Here is a 19,753-nt window from a genome sequence, read left to right on the forward strand (position 1 = left end):
CAGCTCCAACAACACTCAAGAAGCTCGACACCATCCAGGTCAAAGCAGCCTGCTTGATCAGCACCCCATGCACTATCTTAAACATTCACTCCTTCCACCACTGATGCACAGTGGCAGCAGTGTGTACCAACCACAAGATGCACTACAGCAACTTACTGAGGTTCCTTCGACAGCGCCTTCCAAACACGCGACACCTACCACCTAGAAGAACAAGGGCAGCAGGTACATGGGAACACCACTACCTGCAGGTTCACCTCAAGGCTGCACAACATTATGACTTGGAACTATATTTCCTTTCCTTCACTGTTGTCTGGTCAAAATCCTGGAACCCCCTCCTAACAGCACTTTGAGTGTACCTACACCACATGGATTACAGCAGTTCAAGAAAGCAACTCACCACCATCTTCTCAAGGACAATTAGGGATGGGCAATAAATGCAGGCCTAGCCAGCGACACTCATATCCCTTGAAAGAATAAACTTTAAAAGAGCAAAAGGATTAACTCATTCTTATGATGTGGCAAATATACTTTCTGCATTTGTGCTTCAAAACCACTTGCACATGTTTTTTCTTCCATACAATAGATCCATATTTAAATAACTGCAGATGCAAAGTTATTTTATAGTCACAGATATTGACTATTTTCTGGGGATTACATCCTTTTGTAATAGCTAGGGAATTTTCGTAGAGATCATTAGGATCAAAAACACTTTTCTGTATGTACAGGAATGGAAGGATGACCTCAAACGATCAGCATCCATGCAATAGAAGAATATTACTGCCATTGCTTCGGGTATCAGATAACTTGGCTTTATGTTGGTGTTGATTGGAGGCACAACTATCTTGGGCAGCACAGACTAAGAATGGATTGATTTGTAGTTTGCACTACCTCTGACTCTGCACTGTTTCTGTTCGTAGATGACTGACAATTTTTTCCTTGTTCCTTTTTATTAAATGATGATTGGAAAAACATACACAGTCTGCACCTGCAATCTGAAATATATCCTTAAACCCTTTTTTTAATGGGTAAGATTTTACCAATCAGCACAGTTTGCGGCCTACAGACACATCCAAAACTTTTGGAAGCCTAAAACATTTTGACACAGCCTGTCAACAGGGCAAAAATATATGTACTGCAACTAAGCGGCAAAAAAACAACTTACTTACATGGATAGGTTACGCCAACCCCATTTGAATTTCAGTTGAATGTGCAAAAGATCATTTGATCTCATGACTGATTATTGTCGCTAGCTTGTCTATGACAGGTTGCAGGTGAAATTATTGCAACAATAACACCAGCTGAAGGATTTATTTTTGAATATTGGCAACAAGTTGCTTTTTTCCTGTTACATGAATGGAAATAAAAAAATGCTGTTATCTGTTCAGTGCCAATAAAAGTGAGGCCCCTGAAAATGGGCAAGGGTTAGAAATGCATGATTATCCCAATGGTCAATGTAATGCATATAGTTCATCTCCCGTGTGCTGCCTCCTCATTGTCATGATTGCAGCATGCAGCCAGCACTAACCATGCTGCTGAGTGGCTGGGTCCCTCAGCAGGGGACCCAATATCGTGATAGGTTAGCATGATTTAAAGCTAGTCTGCACTGCTTGAAGCCTGTTTGCATCTTTTAAAGTGAGGTGCATTGTAGCTGGGACAGTTACTGGAAGTGCTTGTACAAGCCATGCAGATGTAGAAATTCACTGAACGTGGGAGAAAACATTCTCCAAGACTCTCAGATGTTGCACTATAGGCTTTGGTGGAGGAGATGCAAAGAATTCATGTCTTATAACTATAGGAAGCCTGGGAGCTTTTCAGGTAACAAGCGGAATGAAGTGGAAGCACATAGCTGTAGAGTTCATTGCCACGAGTCAAGCCCCAACGACCTGGTTGCAGTGCTGCAAAATGTTCAATGACCATACTTGAGTAGTCAAGGTTAATGAACTCATCTTCCACCAGTTGGACCAATAGCCTCACACACTGCTCGATGAACCACACCCAATAAGTCACCTATCAATCACAACTTATACATAATATTCATAGCTGTACTTCACCTTTGTACAAGCCTCACACTCACGTTTCAAATTGCACACGTTGCCAGCTATTCAACGGCAGTCACAACATGCAAACAATTGCATCACACTCATTGACACACTTCCCTATTTCTTACAGGACATGATGGCACCAAACCAGAGGCAGCAGGTGCTAACTGTGGGGGAAAGGTACGTCCCTAACCCTCTTGCCATCTTGCCATTCTTCCTAATAATAACAATTGTCATGAAAATTGAGCTTTACAGGATAGTTATGTTTCAAAATGTCTCCTTTAACAGTACTTTCTGGAAAAAGGTGATGGCAAAGTCATCACAAACACCTCCATTCGAAAATATGCCCAGGTGATCCAGTTGCCACGGGGAGTGAAACTCATACAGGAACCCACTGAAATGTTCAGTACGAGTTTTAACATCTTTTCACAACATTTCACAGGGAAAGGACAGCTGCTGGTTGAGATGCCGGGAGACAAAGAAACTACTTATGAGGGGAAGCAGGTGGATTGTTTTGTGCTAGTGAGCATCAGGGTGCTGGTGAAAGTTGGGTTAGTGAAGGGAACAGAACAGACAGAGCTCTTGAAGATTCAAGGAATGGAAAAGTGTACCTTGCTGGTGGTAATTTTATCTGGGAAAATTCAGGCTGGGTGGAACAATTGTTGAAGGACATTGCGAGTTTTGACCTGGCGTGCTGGGGAGAAGTGAATCTACTGGAGTGCTGGGAGTGATTGGGAACTTTTTCTGTAATTCTACATATCTATCAGAAACATGGTGCAGAGAGAAAGGGTTTCCTGAAACATATTTCGGTTGTATTAGTTAATGCAAAACTTACCTCTTTTTGTTAATTTGATGTATTAGTTGCCTGTTGATTATGTTTGATCTTTATTGATTTTAGTTTCTTTGTTATAGTAAACGTCTTAAAATGTGAAATCTTGTCCTTTGATTCTTTCAGTTGGTTTCTGGGAAATTCATCCCTTTTTAAAAGTTATCAGTGAGGTGAAATAAACAGGTTGACTCAGAGGCTGTCTGATTTTCTATCACTACCTACAGCACAATTGAATGTCAGTGGATTTGAATTTGATACTACCTAACGAATGCATCACTTTGAGAAAACAGGTGCTCTGTAAACACTGAGTGAGACAAATTTAATATGGACCAATACAGTGTGACTTTTAATATTATTCACATGACTCATTTGAAATGTTGCATCAGAATCAGCACACAACCTGTCAACATTGTGTATATCTATAAGTATGTACATAGGCAAAGGAGGCCTTGACCAGGAAAGCACTGTTTTCAAGACAGTGTTAATAAAACCAAACTCAAAATGTATTAAGCTTGAAACTAATTTTGTCAAAAACTGACAGAGAGATATTCAACTTTAATCTGGTAGCAGTTTTGAAAGCTAAATCTATGTGGCAGTTGAAAATGCTGTTGTATCTAAAATTGTTCTAAACAGAATGTGATGAGTTCCCACAGGGGTTCCCCTGTCTGGCCATCATGGGCGGAATTTTATGCCCTGCCCTTTGATGAGTTCGGTGCCAGGGAAGCATTTAACCAGGTGGAAAGGTGGCAGGTGGAGAGGTTGCCACCATCCCACCTCCGCCCTGATTAAATCATTAAATGGGAAGACCCGGGATAGCCTTCCTGCCCTGCCCCACCACCAATTGAAGCCCTTAAGTGGGTAATTAACCCAGCAGCAGGCCCGAGGCTTGCTAAGCGGGAAGCACAAAACAAATCCATGTGGGGTCGGCTGTGGGGTCCCAGGGGGTCCCTTGTTCAAAGGCACTCAGTGCCTGATTGAGGTACCTGGCATAGAGAAGGCGGGGGTCTACTGAGAGCTACCCCTGCTCTTGCTGCCAAACCTGTCTCCCATGGAACCAGATAAAGGAGGCAATGCCATAATACCATAAGACATAGGAGCAGTAGGCCATTCGACCCATCGAGTCTGCTCAGCCATTCAATGAGATCATGACTGAACTGATAATCCTCAACTCCACTTTCCTGCCTTTTCCCCATAACCCTTAATACCCTTAATGATTAAAAATCTGTCTATCTCAGCCTTGAATATACTTAACAACCCAGCCTCTACAGCCCTCTGTGGTAAAGAATTCCACCGATTGACTACCTTCTGAGAGAAGAAATTCTTCCTCATCTCTGTTTTGAATGGCTGACCTCTTATTCTGAGATTATGCCCTCTGGTCCTAGACTATCCCACAAGGGGAAACAACCTCTCAGCACCTACCCTGTCAAGCCCCCTAAGAATCTTATTATATGTTTCAATAAGGTTGCCTCTCATTCATCTAAACTCCAATGAGTGTAGGCCCAACCTACTCAACCTCTCCTCAAGAAAATCCCTCCATACCTAGTATGGATCAACCTAGTAAACCTTTTCTGGACTGCCTCTAATGTCAGCATATCTTTCCTTAGATAAGGGGACCAAAACTGCTCACAGTATTCTAGGTATAGTCTAACCAGTGCCTTGTGTAATTTTAGCAAGACTTCCCTATTTTTATACTCCATTCCCTTTGAAATAAAGGCCAAAATTCCATTTGCCTTTCCTATTATCTGCTGAACTTGTATGCTAGCTTTTTGGGATTCATGCCTAAGGACCCCCAAATCCCTCTGCGTTGCAGCTTTCTTCAGTCTTTCTCCATTTAAGTGATATTCAGCTCCTCTAATCTTCCTGTCAAATTGCATAACCTCACATTTTCCCACATTATATTCCAACTGCTAAGTTTTGCCCACTAAGTTAACCTGTCCATGTCCCTCTGTAGACTATTTGTGTCATCCTCACTGCTTGCCTTCCCATCTATTTTTGTGTCATCCTCAAACTTGGCAATAGCACATTCATTTCCCTCATCTAAGTCATTAATATATATTGTAATTAATTGTCGCCCCAGCACTGATCCCTGTGGCACTCCACTAGTTACAGGTTGCCATCCTGAAAATGCCCTCCCCATATCCCAACTCTCTGTCTTCTATTAGTTAGCCAATCCTCTATCCTGCTAATATACTACTCCCAAAACCATGGGCTCTTATCTTACTAAGTAACCTTATGTGCAGTACCTTATTGATCATCTTTTGCAAATCCAAATATATTACAACCACTCATTCCCCTTTACCTATCCTGCTTGTTACCTCCTCAAAGAATTCTAATAAATTTGTCAGGCATGATTTCTCCTTCATGAAGCCATGTTAACTCTGCTCGACTATATTATGCATTTCTGAATGCTCTGTTATTATGTCCTTTATAATAGACTCTAACATTTTCCCAATGAAGTATGTAAAGCTAACTGGCCTATAGTTACCTGTTTTTTTGTCTCCCTCCCCTTTTGAATAAGGGTGTTATATTAGCAGTTTTCCAATCCTCTGGGACTTTTCCAGAATCTAAGGATTCTTGGAAGATTGCTACCAGGTCATCCACTATCCCTGCAGCTCATTCCTTTAATATCCTAAGATGCAACCCATCAGGTCCAGGGGACTTATCGGCCTTTAACCCCATTAATTACCCTAGTACTTTTTCTCTAGTGATAGTTATTGTATTTATTTCCCCCCCCCGCCCAACCCTTTTACCCCTTGATTATTTAGTATTTTTGGTGTGCTATTAGTATCTTCGATCGTAAAGATTGATGCAAAGTATTTATTCAACTCCCTTGCCATTTCCTGGTTCCCCATTATTATTCCACAGCCTCATTCTCTAAGGGGCCTATATTGACTTTGGCCTCTCTCTTCCTTTTTATATATTTAAAGAAGCTCTTACTGTCTGTTTTTATATTACTTTAAAAAGGGATGAAAGGAAATGCCAAACAATTATAGGCCAGTTAGTCTTACATTGATGATGAGCAAATTAGTAGAATCAATCCTGAGAGATAGGATTAACTGTCATGTGGAAAGGCATGGATTAGTCAGGGATGGTCAGCATGGATTTGTTAAAGGAATGTCTTGCCTCACAAATTTGATTGAATTCTTTGAGGAAGTGACAAGAAGGGTTGATGAAGGTAGTGCAGTGGATGTTGTGTACACGGATTTTAGCAAGGTATTTGACAAGGACCCACATGGCAGATTGGTTAAGAAAGTAAAAGCCCATGGGATTCAGGGTAATGTGGCAAACTGGATAAAAGGTTGGCTTTGTAACAGGAAACAAGGGGTAATGGTCGGTGGATGCCCTTGCGAATGGAAAGTTATCTCAAGTGGTGTTCCACAGTACTCAGTGTTGGGACCCTTGCTGTTTGTGTTATATATTACCGATTTGGACGTGAACGTGGGGGGCATGATTGGGAAATTTGCAGATGACACAAAGATTGGCCGAGCAGTGGATAGTGTAGAGGATAGCCATAATCTCCAAAATGATATAGATGGGTTGGTGGAGTGGGTGGTAAAGTGGCAGATGGATTTTAACATACAGAAGTGTGAGGTCATACATTTAGGGAGGCCAAACAGTTACAAGGATTACACAATAAATGGGAATATACTAAGAGGGGTAGATGAAGTGAGAGATCTTGGCGTACAAATACACAGGTCCCTGAAGGCAGCAGTTCAAGTAGACAAGGTTGTAAAGAAGGCATATGGAATGTTCTCCTTCATCGACAGAGGTATAGAATATAGAAGTAAGGATATAATGTTGGAATTGCATAAAACACTGGTGAGGCCACAACTGGAGTATTGTGTGCAGTTCTGGTCACCACATTACAGGAAGGACATAATAGCTCTGGAGAGAGTGCAGAGGAGGCTTACAAGAATATTGCCAGGGTTAGAAAAGTGTCGCTATGAGGAGAGATTGGATAGGTTGGGGTTATTTTCCTAAGAACAAAGAAAGCTGAGAGGTGACTTGATTGAGGTGTACAAAATTATGAGGGGAATAGATAGAGTGGACAGGATAAAATTGTTTCCCTTGGTGGAGAATTCTAGAACCAGGGGACATAGAATCAAGATAAGTGGCAGAAAGTGTAGGGGGGACATGAGGAAGAACATTTTTACGCAGAGGGTAGTGGGTGTCTGGAATTCGCTGCCCAAGTTGGTGGTAGAGGCAGAAACTCTAAACTCTTTTAAAAAGTACCTGGATCTGCACCTTAAGTGCTGTAAGCTGCAAGGCTATGGGCCGGGTGCAGGAAGGTGGGATTATAAAGGTCACCTGGGTGTCCTTGGGCTGGCATGGACAAGATGGGCTGAATGGACTCCTTCTGTGCTGTAACTTTTCTATGGTTCCACTTGCTAGTTTATCCTCAAAATTTATTGTCTCCCTCTTTGTTATTTTTTTGGTCACCTTCTGTTGGTTTTTAAAACTTTCCAAATCCTCTGGCTTACCACTAATCTTTGCCACATTGTATGTTTTTTCTTTCAATTTGATACTTTCCTTAACTTGCTTGGTTAACCATGGTTGGTTTATCCCCTTCCTAGAATCCTTCTTCCTCACTGGGATATATCTTTGTTATGAGTCATGAACTATTTTCTTTAATGTCTATCATTGTTCATCAACTGTCTTTTCTGCTAAACTCCTTTCCCAGTTCACTCCATCCAAAACTGCCCTCATTCCTTTGTAATTACCCTTATTTATGTTTAGCACAGTTGTTTCTGACCCCAGTTTCTCACTCTCAAACTGAATGCTAAATTCTACCGTGTTATGGTCACAGTTTCCTAGGGGATCTTTTACTCTGAGATCATTTATTAAACTTGCCTCATTACACATTACTAGATCCAAAATAGCTTGATCCTTGGTTGGATCCACAACGTACTGTTCTAGGAAACTGTCCTGAATACACTGAATTCTTGCTCATGACTACCTCTGCCAGTTTGATTTTTCCAATCTACATGAAGATTAATGTCACCCATAATTAATGTACTGCCTTTTTTTACATGCCCTCATTATCTCCTGATTTATTCTCTGTCCTACAGCATAGTTACTGTTAGGGGGCCTATAGACTATTCCCACCAGTATCTTCTTTTCCTTGTTATTTCTTACCTCCACCCATATGGATTCCATATCTTCCGATCCAAGATCATTTCTTGCTATCACATTTATCCCATCTCGTACCAACAAAGCTACCCCACCACCCTTTCCTTCCTGCCTGTCCTATCGAAAAGTCACATACCCCCTGAATATTTTGTTCCCAGCTTTGAACTCCTTGTAACCATGTCTCTGTAATGGCTATAAGATCATACCCATTAACCTCTATTTGTGCCGTTAATCCATTTATTTTATTCTGAATACTACGTGCATTTAAGTAAAGAGCCATTCATTTTGCCTTTTTACCATTTTTTCCCCCTTTGACCCTATTTGCTGCTGTTTTTTTATGTTTGTACACTCTGTCCCTTCCTGTCACACTCTGGGTATCATCACCTAAATAGCTGCCTTGCAATGCTGCCATATCCATTTGCTTTGTAAGCCTACGTATCCCCTCTCCAGAACCCTCCTCCCTCTATTTAGTTTAAAGCCCTCTCTATAGCCCTAGTTATTCGATTCACCAGGACACTGGCCCCAGCACGGTTCAAGTGAAGCCATCCCACCGGAACAGCTCCCTTCTACACCAGTACTGGTGCCAGTGCCCCATGAACAGAAACCCATTCTTCCCACACCAATCTTTGAGCCACACATTTAACTCCTTGACTTTATTTACCTAATGCCAGTTTGCCCGTGGCTCAGGTAGTAATCCCAAGATTATTACTTTGGAGGTTCTGCTTTTTAATTTAGCTCCTAACTGCTCAAATTCTTTCAGCTCCTTTCTAGATCCTAACATGGATGACAGCAACTGGATCTCTCCCCTTCCACTCCAAGTTTCTCTCCAGCCCTGAGGAGATGTCCACGGTGCTGTGGTCAGTTTGCTCATCCTCCCGGCAGTCCCCGCTCTTGTCCACACAGCTTACAAGAACCCCATAACTGTTCGACAATTACAGGTGCTGAGGCTCCTCGAACGCTACACCCTGGGTCCCCATACCTGCAGTCACACCCTCCTGTCCCTGATCACAGATCAAATTTGAATGACCTAATCTGAGGGGGTGTGACCGCCTCCTGGAGCAAAGTGTCCAGGTAACGTTCCTCCTCCCTGATGTGGCACAATGTCTTCAGCTCAGACTCCAGCTCCTTAACTCGGATCCCACGTTCCTCGAGCTGCAAACACTCACTACATGATGAAGAGTCAGACGGACTCAAAACATCAACTGTGTTCCTCTCCGCAGATGCTGTCAGACCTGCTGAGTTTTTCCAGCTAATTTTGTTTTTGTTTCAGATTTCAAGCATCCGCAGTATTTTGCTTTTATCTTAGTGTTTAATTGACTGCCGCTTCTCTTTCAGGAATGCCGACCTTGAAGAAGTACTGCTCTTCTCTTCGACAGGATTTCCACTTGTCTCTTTTGCCCTGTTCACCTTCATTGCTTCCCATTTCTCTCCTGGTGTTTGACAAGGTGTTTACTAAAACTCGCTTTCACAGCCATATTTCCTCAGTGACTGTCTCTGTCTCCGACTTATCCCACATGGATTTCAACTGAAGTTCCATCCCTCATGTTTCGAACCCACCCAGGATTATAGGTATCTCTGGGACATACAACGGTCCTCGGACTACTGTTCTCATCGCATCCTGAGATCCACACTCAGTGCCATATGCCGCCATATGAACACACTTGACCTCTCCCTCCAGCAGCACCAACTCACCCTATCTCTAAGCTGTCCTTGCCCCCAGTTTCATTTTATTCTTTGTCTCATCCGACGCCTCAACAAGAAACATTGTCTCGTTCTTTCAGGTGCAAAGGAACGCAAGCTCCAACAACTCATCGACACCAACGCCCATCCAGAACCCTCCACCCCTGCCCATCCCTCTGACCTCATCCCGTCTTCCAATCCCAGCCCCAGCCGTATATTCGCCATACCCCCTGACCTTCCCCTCTCTGATGCTGAACGTTCAGTGCTCAACAATGGACTCAGTTTCATACCCTTACGCCCTCACCTCAATGAATTTCGGGCTCGGCATGATGCTGAACTCTTCTTCCGCTGCTTTCGTCTCCGTGTTCACTTCTTTGGGCAGGAGTCCTCTCCCTGTTTAACGGATCCTTTTACCCGCCTCCAATATTCTCCCTCCACCTGGACCCCTTCCTCTGGATTCTTACCTGCTCTTGATTTTTTTCATTGAGAACTGTCGGCGTGACATCAGTCGTCTCAATTTCTGGGCTCCTCTCACCCACTCGAACCTGTCTCTTTCTGAACTTGCTGCACTCCGTTCTCTCAGGTCCAACCATGACATTGTCATCAAACCTGCTGACAAGGGTAGTGCTGTTGTTGTCTGGCGCACTGACATCTACCTCGCAGAGGCTGAGCGTCAACTCGCAGACACTTCCTCCTACCTCACCCTGGACCATGACCCCACCACTGAACATCAAGCCATTGTTGCCAGGACTGTCACTGACCTCATCTCCTCTGGAGATCTTCCCTCCACAGCTTCCAACCACATAGTCTCCCAACCTCGGACGGCCTGCTTCTACCTCCTACCCAAAATCCACAAACAGAACTGTCCCGGCAGACTGATCAGCTATTCCTGCACCATGGAACTCATTTCTTGCTATCTTGACTCCATTCTCTCTCCCCTTGTCCAGTCTCTTCCCACCTACATCCACGATTCCTCTCACGCCCTACATCATCTCAACAATTTCCAGTTCCCTGGCCCCAACCGCCTCCTCTTCACCATGGACGTCCAATCCCTCTAAACCTCCATCCCCCACCGGAATGGTCTGAGGGCTCTCCGCTTTTTCCTCGAACAGAGGCCCGAACAATCCCCATCCACCACTACTCTCCTCCGTCTGGCTGAACTTGTTCTCTCACTGAACAATGTCTCCTCAAACTCACCTCACTTCCTCCAAATAAAAGGTGTGGGTATGGGTACCCGCATGGGTCCCAGTTATGCCTGTCTCTTTATGGGGTATGTGGAACATTACTTGTTCCAGTCCTACTCAGGCCCCCTCCCACAACTTTTTCTCCGGTACATCGATGACTGCTTCGGTGCCGCTTCATGCTCTCATCTGGATCTGGAAAAATTTATTAATTTTGCTTTCAATTTCCACCCCTCCATCATTTTCATGTGGTCCATCACTGACACTTCCCTTCCCTTCCTTGACCTCTCTGTCTCAATTTCTGGTGATAGACTGTCCACCAATATTCATTACAAGCCAACCAACTCCCACAGCTACCTCGACTGCAGCTCCTCACACCCTGCTTCCTGTAAGGACTCCATCCCATTCTCTCAGTTCCTTCGCCTCCTTTGCATCTGTTCTGATGATGCAACTTTCCAAAATAGTTCCTCTGACATGTCTTCCCTCTTCCTTAACCGAGGTTTTCCACCCACGGTGGTTGACAGGGCCTTTAACCGTGTCCGGCCCATCTCCCGCGCATCCGCCCTCACACCTTCCTCTCCCTCCCAGAACCATGATAGGGTCCCCCTTGTCCTCACTTATCACCCCACCAGCCTCCGCGTCCAAAGGATCATCCTCCACCATTTCCGCCAACTCCAGCATGATGCCACCACCAAATACATCTTCCCTTCACCCCCGCTGGCGGCTTTCTGCAGGGATTGTTCCCTCCCGGACACCCTGGTCTACTCCTCCATCACCCTCTACACCTCAACCCCCTCCCATGGCACCTTCCCATGCAACCACAGAAGGTGCTACACCTGCCCCTTTACTTCCCCCTTCTCACCGTCCAAGGGCCCAAACACTCCTTTCAAATGAAGCAGCACTTCACTTGCACTTCCCTCAATTTGGTCTACTGCATTCGCTGCTCCCAATGCGGTCTCCTCTACACTGGAGAGACCAAACGTAGACTGGGTGACCACTTTGCAGAACACCTTTGGCCTGTCCGCAAGCATGACCCAGACCTCCCTGTCGCTTGCCATTTCAACACACCACCCTGCTCTCATGCCCACATGTCCGTCCTTGGTCTGCTGCAATGTTCCAGTGAAGCTCAACGCAAACTGGAGGAACAGCACCTCATCTTCCAACTAGGCACTTTACAGCCTTCCGGACTTAATATTGAGTTCAACAACTTCAGATCATGAACTCTCTCCTCCATCCCTACCCCCCTTCCAATCCCCCCTTTTCCAATAATTTATAATTTAAAAAATATATATTTTTCTTTTCCCACCTATTTTTAAATTTATTTCGATCTATTGTTTTATCTCCACCTTTTAGCCCATTTTGATCCCTTCCCCCAAACCCACCCCCACTAGGGCCATCTGCCACTTGATTGTCCTGCTTGCTACCCTTAATGTCACCATTAGCATATTCCTTAGATAATATCACCACCGTCAACACCCCTTTGTCCTTTTGTCTATGACATCTTTGGCAATCTCTTCTTTCCTCCACCTATCACTGGCCCTCTATCCAGCTCTACTTGTCCCAACCCCCCCTACCAGCTTATATTTCACCTAATTTCTCCATTTCCTTAGTTCTGATGAAGAGTCATATGGACTCGAAACGTCAACTGTGTTCCTCTCCGCAGATGCTGTCAGACCTGCTGAGTTTTTCCAGCTATTTTTGTTTTTGTTTCAGATTTCCAGCATCTGCAGTATTTTGCTTTTAACTTATTACAAATGTGATCGCTCTGGATCTTGGTGTCCAGCAGCTCCCACATGCTGCAGCAGCAACACATCACCTGTCCTGCCATCACTATCTTATTTAATTAATTTATTAATTAATTACTCTAGTATCCTTGCTCTTTACACTTGAAGAATCCCCCGTTCTTTACACTTTATTGTTACTAATTTTTTTACACTAGTATTGATCTTATACTTAACAAGCTATTTTTAAGAAAGAGAAAATAAAGACTGGAGACCTAAACACAAACTATAGACTTTAATTTTACTTTGAAGACTAGAAATACTCACCAATCCAACACTCCAGTCAACTGCTCTTTGTTTAAATGACGTCTGCACACTCAGCCCGCTCTTTGTTTAAATGAAGTCTGCGCCACACTCACCCGTTGCTGGCTCTCCAACTGGTAGCCGACACCCTGTCGTCTCCACAAGATTCTGCCTCATAACTTTGGTGGAAACTTGGCAAAACTTAGTCTACGTTGTATTTTTTTTTTGGGCACAATTTGAACTCTAATTCTGCAAGTCTGTACTCACAGATTATCTTACCTTTTCAAATCAGACTTTAACCATCAGGCAACAGGAGACAATCTGGTGATGTAACTCAGGAAACTTTACTTAAGTTGTAAAGTAATACTTAACAAAGCAGGGTAGCGACTTTATAGGCATACTACGGTTCTTGCTTCCCAGTTTGGCTTAGGGCATAGGTAGACACTCAGGCTTCCTCTCCGTCATTTCTGTGGTCTTCTGCTGGAGGGCAGACTCTGCAAACTTCGGCTTCAAATTTGAGGCACACCTTGGTCACTGAAAGCTACTGCTTTTTAACCCTTTCCAATTCACAATCACAGCCTGACCAGTGGTATCCTGACTGATCCAGGCAGTCCACTATATTCTGATTGACTAGGTGACGCATGTACAGTGCATGAACACTTACTGAATACTCTGAGCTCATTGTCTTGGATTTTGCTTAATTGGTGTGAGTTCCTAATTAAATCAGATATTTATCTTACTGTGTCTGCTGATTAAATCAGTCAGTTATTAATGACTGTCAGCTTTTAGAGGCCACCTGCTGAGTGATGTGGCTGTTGTGATACACACTGCTGTCACTGTTGGAATGAGCTATTTTACTTTTAAAACAAATCACAAAGTTACTTATAACTTTAAACAAAGCAATATGGAACTAATGCAGGGATTACACAGTAGATAATACTTAAAAATCTATACAGAGTGTGTATAAAATATGTGCATAGCAATAATCAGTGTTTAAAGGGTGAGGTAGTGAAATATCCTTATACATTCAGTTAATACAGCCATGAGTACCAATAATCAGCATAGGATATCGCTCATTCAAACTTGAACAATTATAAGTTTCACACTGATTTAGCAGCATCCTGCAATTAACATTGTCTGCTTTTAAAATAAAAGACTCACATGATACTAAGGTACTAAAGTTTAATCGATTAATATACTTTAATTGTGTGATTATAACTAAACTAAACTAGTCATTAAATATCACTTTCCCTACATATTCCCCACCTCGAGGCTGAAAATGCCTGCACACTTGATGCCCCATAGAATAATTTTGTCATGGTCCCATTTCCGTCATCAAATTGTGATGGATCCTATTTGCACTGTCCGCAGTAAACAGTCATATCACAATAGTCCATTGGAGTCGAACATCTATCTTCTATGGTCTTATTTGCAGTGGCTATCTGTACACGACCTGATCCCCAAGCGGAAAGGCCTTCTGTTGGGATGGCATTGACAAGTACCAGCAATTGTATTAGCCCATGCCTCCTTCTGATCAACGTGAAGCTGAAAGAAAAAAGTGGATTATTTATTCATGCACAGCTTTTAACTGATTGGTATGGCACCACTCCCTGTCTTTACCCTTTGGTTTCCCTTTTCCCTGGAATTGTACTAAATATACGGCTGGATTCAATTTGTCTATTACGGAAAATGGTCCTTTCCATTTTGTTTCAAACACATTTCCTTTTTATTATGTTTAGGTACCATGACCATATCTCATACCTGGCATTCAAAAAGTCTTACTTTCTTATCAAAGTATCTCTTGGCCTGCTCCTTTGACTTTCCCAAGTTCATAGCTGTTTACCTTGGTCATTCTTTGGACCAATTGCAGTCAGCATCAGGTGGCCTGGAGTTTTCATGAGTCTTCCTGTCATGGCCTGAAATGGGGAGATCCATGTCATTCTGTGAGGTGTTAATCTTATGACCATGAGGCATAAAGGCAGCATGTCAGCCCATTGAATGGGGTGATCTGTACATAACTTCTTTAATATGGTATTTAAGGTTCTATTTTCCCTCTGAACTATGCCGGAGGATAGATGCTTGGTAGTACAGATCTTGAGTATTGCTGAAAAAAGACATTTTGTCAAAACTTGCACTCATCAGGACCGAAAGTGTCATACTTAGGCCCGTTCATGAGTTTGCGCAATACACAGTGCTAGCCAGTGATAGCCATTAGCTGGTTCTTTCCCCAGGGAAATGCCTTGACCAATCAGAGTCAAGCTGCCTGGTTTAAATTCCAAACAATTCTTGGCAGTTAACTGTCAGTCACCATTAACTGGTGTATTCACCATGGCAACGCCTCTACCAATCAGTGTCCACTTGCCAACCAATCAGTACTTTCTTCTCATACAGTATAGTGTTGTTACTTCCCCAGACATTGGTATTCTTGCGATTGTCCTGATGAGTGCAAGACAAAAAGCTTTGACAAAATATCTTTTTTCAGCTATACCAGAGGGCTCAGGGTGATGGGAAATATGTAATTTGTGTGTGATTCCCAACAATTTCTAGATTGGTAAAAAATATTTCCCATGAAATGCGATCCATGGTTGCTGTCCACCTGTAATGGCAGTCCCCAACTACAGATCATGTCATTCAATAAGATTTTAGCTGCAGTAAGGATGGTATTGGATGGGAGGGGAAGGCTTCAATCCATTTCATGAGCTGGTCAATCATGACCATTGTATAGGTGTAGATACCAAGGGTGGCCAGCAGGGGGCCCATAAAGTCTATCTGCAGATCTGTCCACGGCCCATTGGGGGGTGGAGCACTCAGTAAGAGAATCTTATTATTAGATGGCAAGAGGTTCTGCTAAGGCATGGCAGATACTGTGCTACATACTAGTTTACTGCATCCTGCATATCAGGCCACCAGGCTGTGTTTGCAATTTTCTGGTAAGTAAACTCAGCAGAATAATGACTATCTATAGGATGGGAACAAGAATAGTAACAGCTGTCCCATGTCAGGGGGCACAACACAATGGGACATCTGTCTGCTGACTGGTACATCAACAACTGAGTATCTGAATAGTGAGCCTCAGACATAGCCATGTTTGGGACCCAAGGGGTTGGCTGGGATGAGGATTACCTTGTTTATGCCATTCGATATGATGGAATATGGTGTGTACTGGTGCAGGAGGGATCCTAGATCTATGGGACCACAGATATTCACCGGTGAATGGGCAAGACAATGGTTGGTACACTTTGGTTCCCATTCTCCTGACACATCAGCCCTTTTGGTCGTCCTGTCAGCCTCTGCTTTAGCCTCACTATGGTGTTGCCCTCTCTTGTGGGCAGCTACTTTTCCAATATGACAGGGTTTGGTCTGATTGTTTACTACTGTCCATAACATCTTTAACCACGGCCCATGGGCTAAGGGTTTACCTTCAGTAGCACAGCATGAATTTTTGCGGTATCGGTGGGGGAGTGGGGGGACTAACACTGCATTGAAAGCATAGGCACTGTCAGATCAGACACTTACTGATTGATTAGATGTCTCTCTGACAGCAGTTGAGAGTGCGAGTATTTTGGCATACATCCAGGATTTCCATTGATCATTATGACTGCAGATTGAGAGAATCCCTGAGGAAATTCCCAGCTAAGTAATTCCGTAAGGCAATAAACCATTGTCCACAAAGGGCCGTAGGCCTCTCTCTCCATTAGAGAGTGACAATTGGTTATATATAGCTTGAGAGGCAACACTCTGCAAGTGTGGGACAAGATGAGGTGGAGGCAGGGTTCCAAGAACTACCACAGCAGTACAGGGATTGCACCTGTGCTGTTGACGTCATTCTGCATCACACTTTAGCCAGCTGAGCTAACCGACCCCCACAGGAGTTGCATAAATAGTGCAATATTGCTCCTAAGCTTACATTAATATTGGGAGGGGGATTTCATCAGGCATTTCTATGCTGTAACATTTGGTGAAAACCCTGTCTCCATTCTTAAAAGGGGTTTCCATGAAAAACGGTCATGAATTTCAGACCGCCCAATGAATGTACTGCTTTGGGAAAAATGGGTGCTGTATAAACACTGAGGGAGTCAAATTCAATATGGATCAATAGTGTTATGTGTGACTTTAAAATTATGTGCACTCCCCATTTGAAATGGTGTCTGGGAGCCAGCACAAAACCTGTCATCATTTGTTTCAGAAAATGGAATAATAACAGACTGAAGGTTATAAACCCATATCTCGGGTATCATTATTTGATTAAAATTATAGTTACATGATTGAATCTGACATGCTTTCCAATTCAAATCAAATATACATGTTATCCACAGGGTTTCTCCTGCTCAACTGGCTGAAGAGCTGCAGAAACCCTGAAGATGTCGCACATGTCTGGACTTTCTGTGGCTCTTCCACCAAAGTTGCAATTGATGAGCAGAAGAACCTCTGTAAAAATTCATCCTCTATAATTGTTACCATGTTGACAAGGATTCACTGTATGCGCACAATACAAAGTTTTTATGTCATGTTTTAATGTTGCCAGCACCAAGGCTAAGGTAACTAATTGCAAACTGAACATAGATAATTTGAAACTATAAGCACTGTTGTTTAAAGTTGTATCTTCTAACTTCTGGGAAGGTAAAGATAGTAATCTTGAAGACACTCACTTTTGATGTTCAGAGAATCTTCATTGTTGGGAAAGATTGCATTTTATTGTGCCTCAGCATTACTGTCTTGAATAATAATGTTGTGCTCACATTTGCTAGTAAGAACTGCTGATACATCCAAATTCTATTTTGCAGCTGAGGGCTCAATTGAATGCGGGAGAAATAATGTGCCGTGTTTTGTCTTTCTTTTTAAAGGTGGAAGTGAAAATGTAGATTAAAGGTGAGGGGAAAGAGAAGTCTCCAGCTTTGGAACGGAGAGTTCTCTGTCTGGGATTTTGCCCTCTGGAACACAGCAGCACACAATGTCAAAGAAGGGTGCTGGCGGTCGAGCTAAGGGAGACAAGCCTGATGCCTTAGCTGCTTTGCAAGCTGCCAATGAGGACCTCAGGGCCAAACTGACTGACATTCAAATCGAGCTTCAGCAAGAAAAGAGTAAGGTGTGCGTTGTCCTTTTCCGAATAATTTTTTCAAAAATAAATTATCACTAAATCAAGCAGCAGCTATAAATGTAATATATACTTGGTATGAATAAAATAAATTCTGTACATAATGCTGGAAATAACAATGTACATACTTGAAAATACCGTGGAAACTTGCTCAGAGATGCTGTACACCGTGCTTGAACTCAAAATACCTGCAATATATGGAAAATTCCATGGCTCTTAATTCATTACTATTATTGGATGATTGGTTTCTCATCACAGTCCATTAAACAAAGATTCCAATACAGTCAAGAGCTACAAGAGCATTTAAATAAAATATTAATAGGTTATAATTCTGGGAGATTTCAGAAGTCAAAGGTCTTCACATGCACACGGAGGTAATCGGTTTGTTACTCAGGAAGCCATTAAAACGCCTGTATACATCTTCGGTGGAGGGATGGGGTAAGAGACCTGGCAGAACCATCTTTTTCAGTGGAGTGAGGTGACACATGATGTGCCCCAAGGCTGGCAAAAACATTTAAATCACAGGAAATCCCCCTGATCCCATGTTTGTTGGACTAGAAATTCAAAGACCTGGATTAATGATCTGCAGATATGAGTTCAGATACCCCTGTGGCAGCTGGGGAATTTAGATTGGGTGAATTAATTTCTTAAAATGTAGAATAAAAAACTAGTATCAGTAATGGTGACAGTGAAACTTGTTGCAAATCCCATTCATTAATGTCCTTTACAGAAGGAAATCTGCCCTCCTTCCCCATTCTGGCCTATATGTGACTGCAACTACCCTCTGAAATGCCATAGCAAGCCACTCGACTGTGTCATTCCACTTCAGAAAATTCTAAAATGAAAAATAAACTTATGGACTACTTATGATTAAGCACTGAACATGACAAAGGAGCAGCCAGCTCAGTTAATCCTGAAAACTCCTCCTCACTAATATCTTGGGACTTTGGCCAAAATTGGGGAGCTGTCCCAGACTAGTCAAGCAACAGCCTGACATAGTGGTACTCACAGAATCATACCTTTTAGCCAATGTACCAGACTCCTCTGTCACTATCCCTAGGTATATCCTGATCCATTGGCAGGACACCATCCAGGACAAAGCAGCCAGCTTGATTGGCACCCCATCCACCACCTTAAACATTCACTCCCTCCATGACTAGCACACAGTAGCAGCAGTGTGTACTATATACAAGATGCACAACAGTAAATCGCAAAGACCCCTGACAGCCCCTTCAAACTTGTGATCTCTACCACCTAGAAGAACAAGGGCAGCTGACAGATGGGAACATCACTACTTGCAAGTTCCCCTCCAAGACATAAACCATCCTGTCTTGGAACTATTTCACTGTTCCTTCACTGTCACTCAGTCAAAAATCTGGAAATCCCTCCCTAACAGCACTGTGGGTGTACCTACACCACATGGACTGCAGTGGTTCAAGAAAGCAGCTCACCAGCACCTTCTCAAGGGAAATTAGGGGTGGGCAACAAATGCTGGCCCGGCCAGTGATGCTCACAACCCATGAAAAGAATTTCTTAATAAGTTAAATAAATCAGCAGATACCTAAGCCACATTTGGCTTTAACACACCTAAACCTGGCAAAGTCTTGGTGATGACTTCTGTACTCCACGAGTTAACAAGGAGCCAGTTATAGCATTTTGTAAATGAGCTAACCTCTATCGTAGACATGGCCCTACTAGCAGCTGTCAAGGTCACTACTGCCCTTTACGTTTTTGCCTCTGGCTTATTCCAGGCTTGCACTGCTTTATCAGCTAAT

At 43.1% G+C, this 19,753-nt stretch overlaps 1 protein-coding gene across 1 annotated transcript in view; it reads left to right on the plus strand.

Annotated features, from left to right (window-relative positions):
* Positions 1 to 19,753, plus strand: part of jakmip3 (Janus kinase and microtubule interacting protein 3) — a 315,901-nt gene that overhangs the window by 112,582 nt on the left and 183,566 nt on the right. Inside the window, exon 2 of the mRNA XM_078564910.1 lies at positions 17,728 to 17,969. Within this exon, the coding sequence (XP_078421036.1) occupies positions 17,835 to 17,969 (135 nt within the window). The 5' untranslated portion in view covers positions 17,728 to 17,834. The remainder of the gene's footprint in view (positions 1 to 17,727; positions 17,970 to 19,753) is intronic.

Source organism: Cetorhinus maximus, chromosome 20 (assembly GCF_964194155.1).
Source record: "Cetorhinus maximus chromosome 20, sCetMax3.hap1.1, whole genome shotgun sequence".
Classification (NCBI taxonomy): domain Eukaryota; kingdom Metazoa; phylum Chordata; class Chondrichthyes; order Lamniformes; family Cetorhinidae; genus Cetorhinus; species Cetorhinus maximus.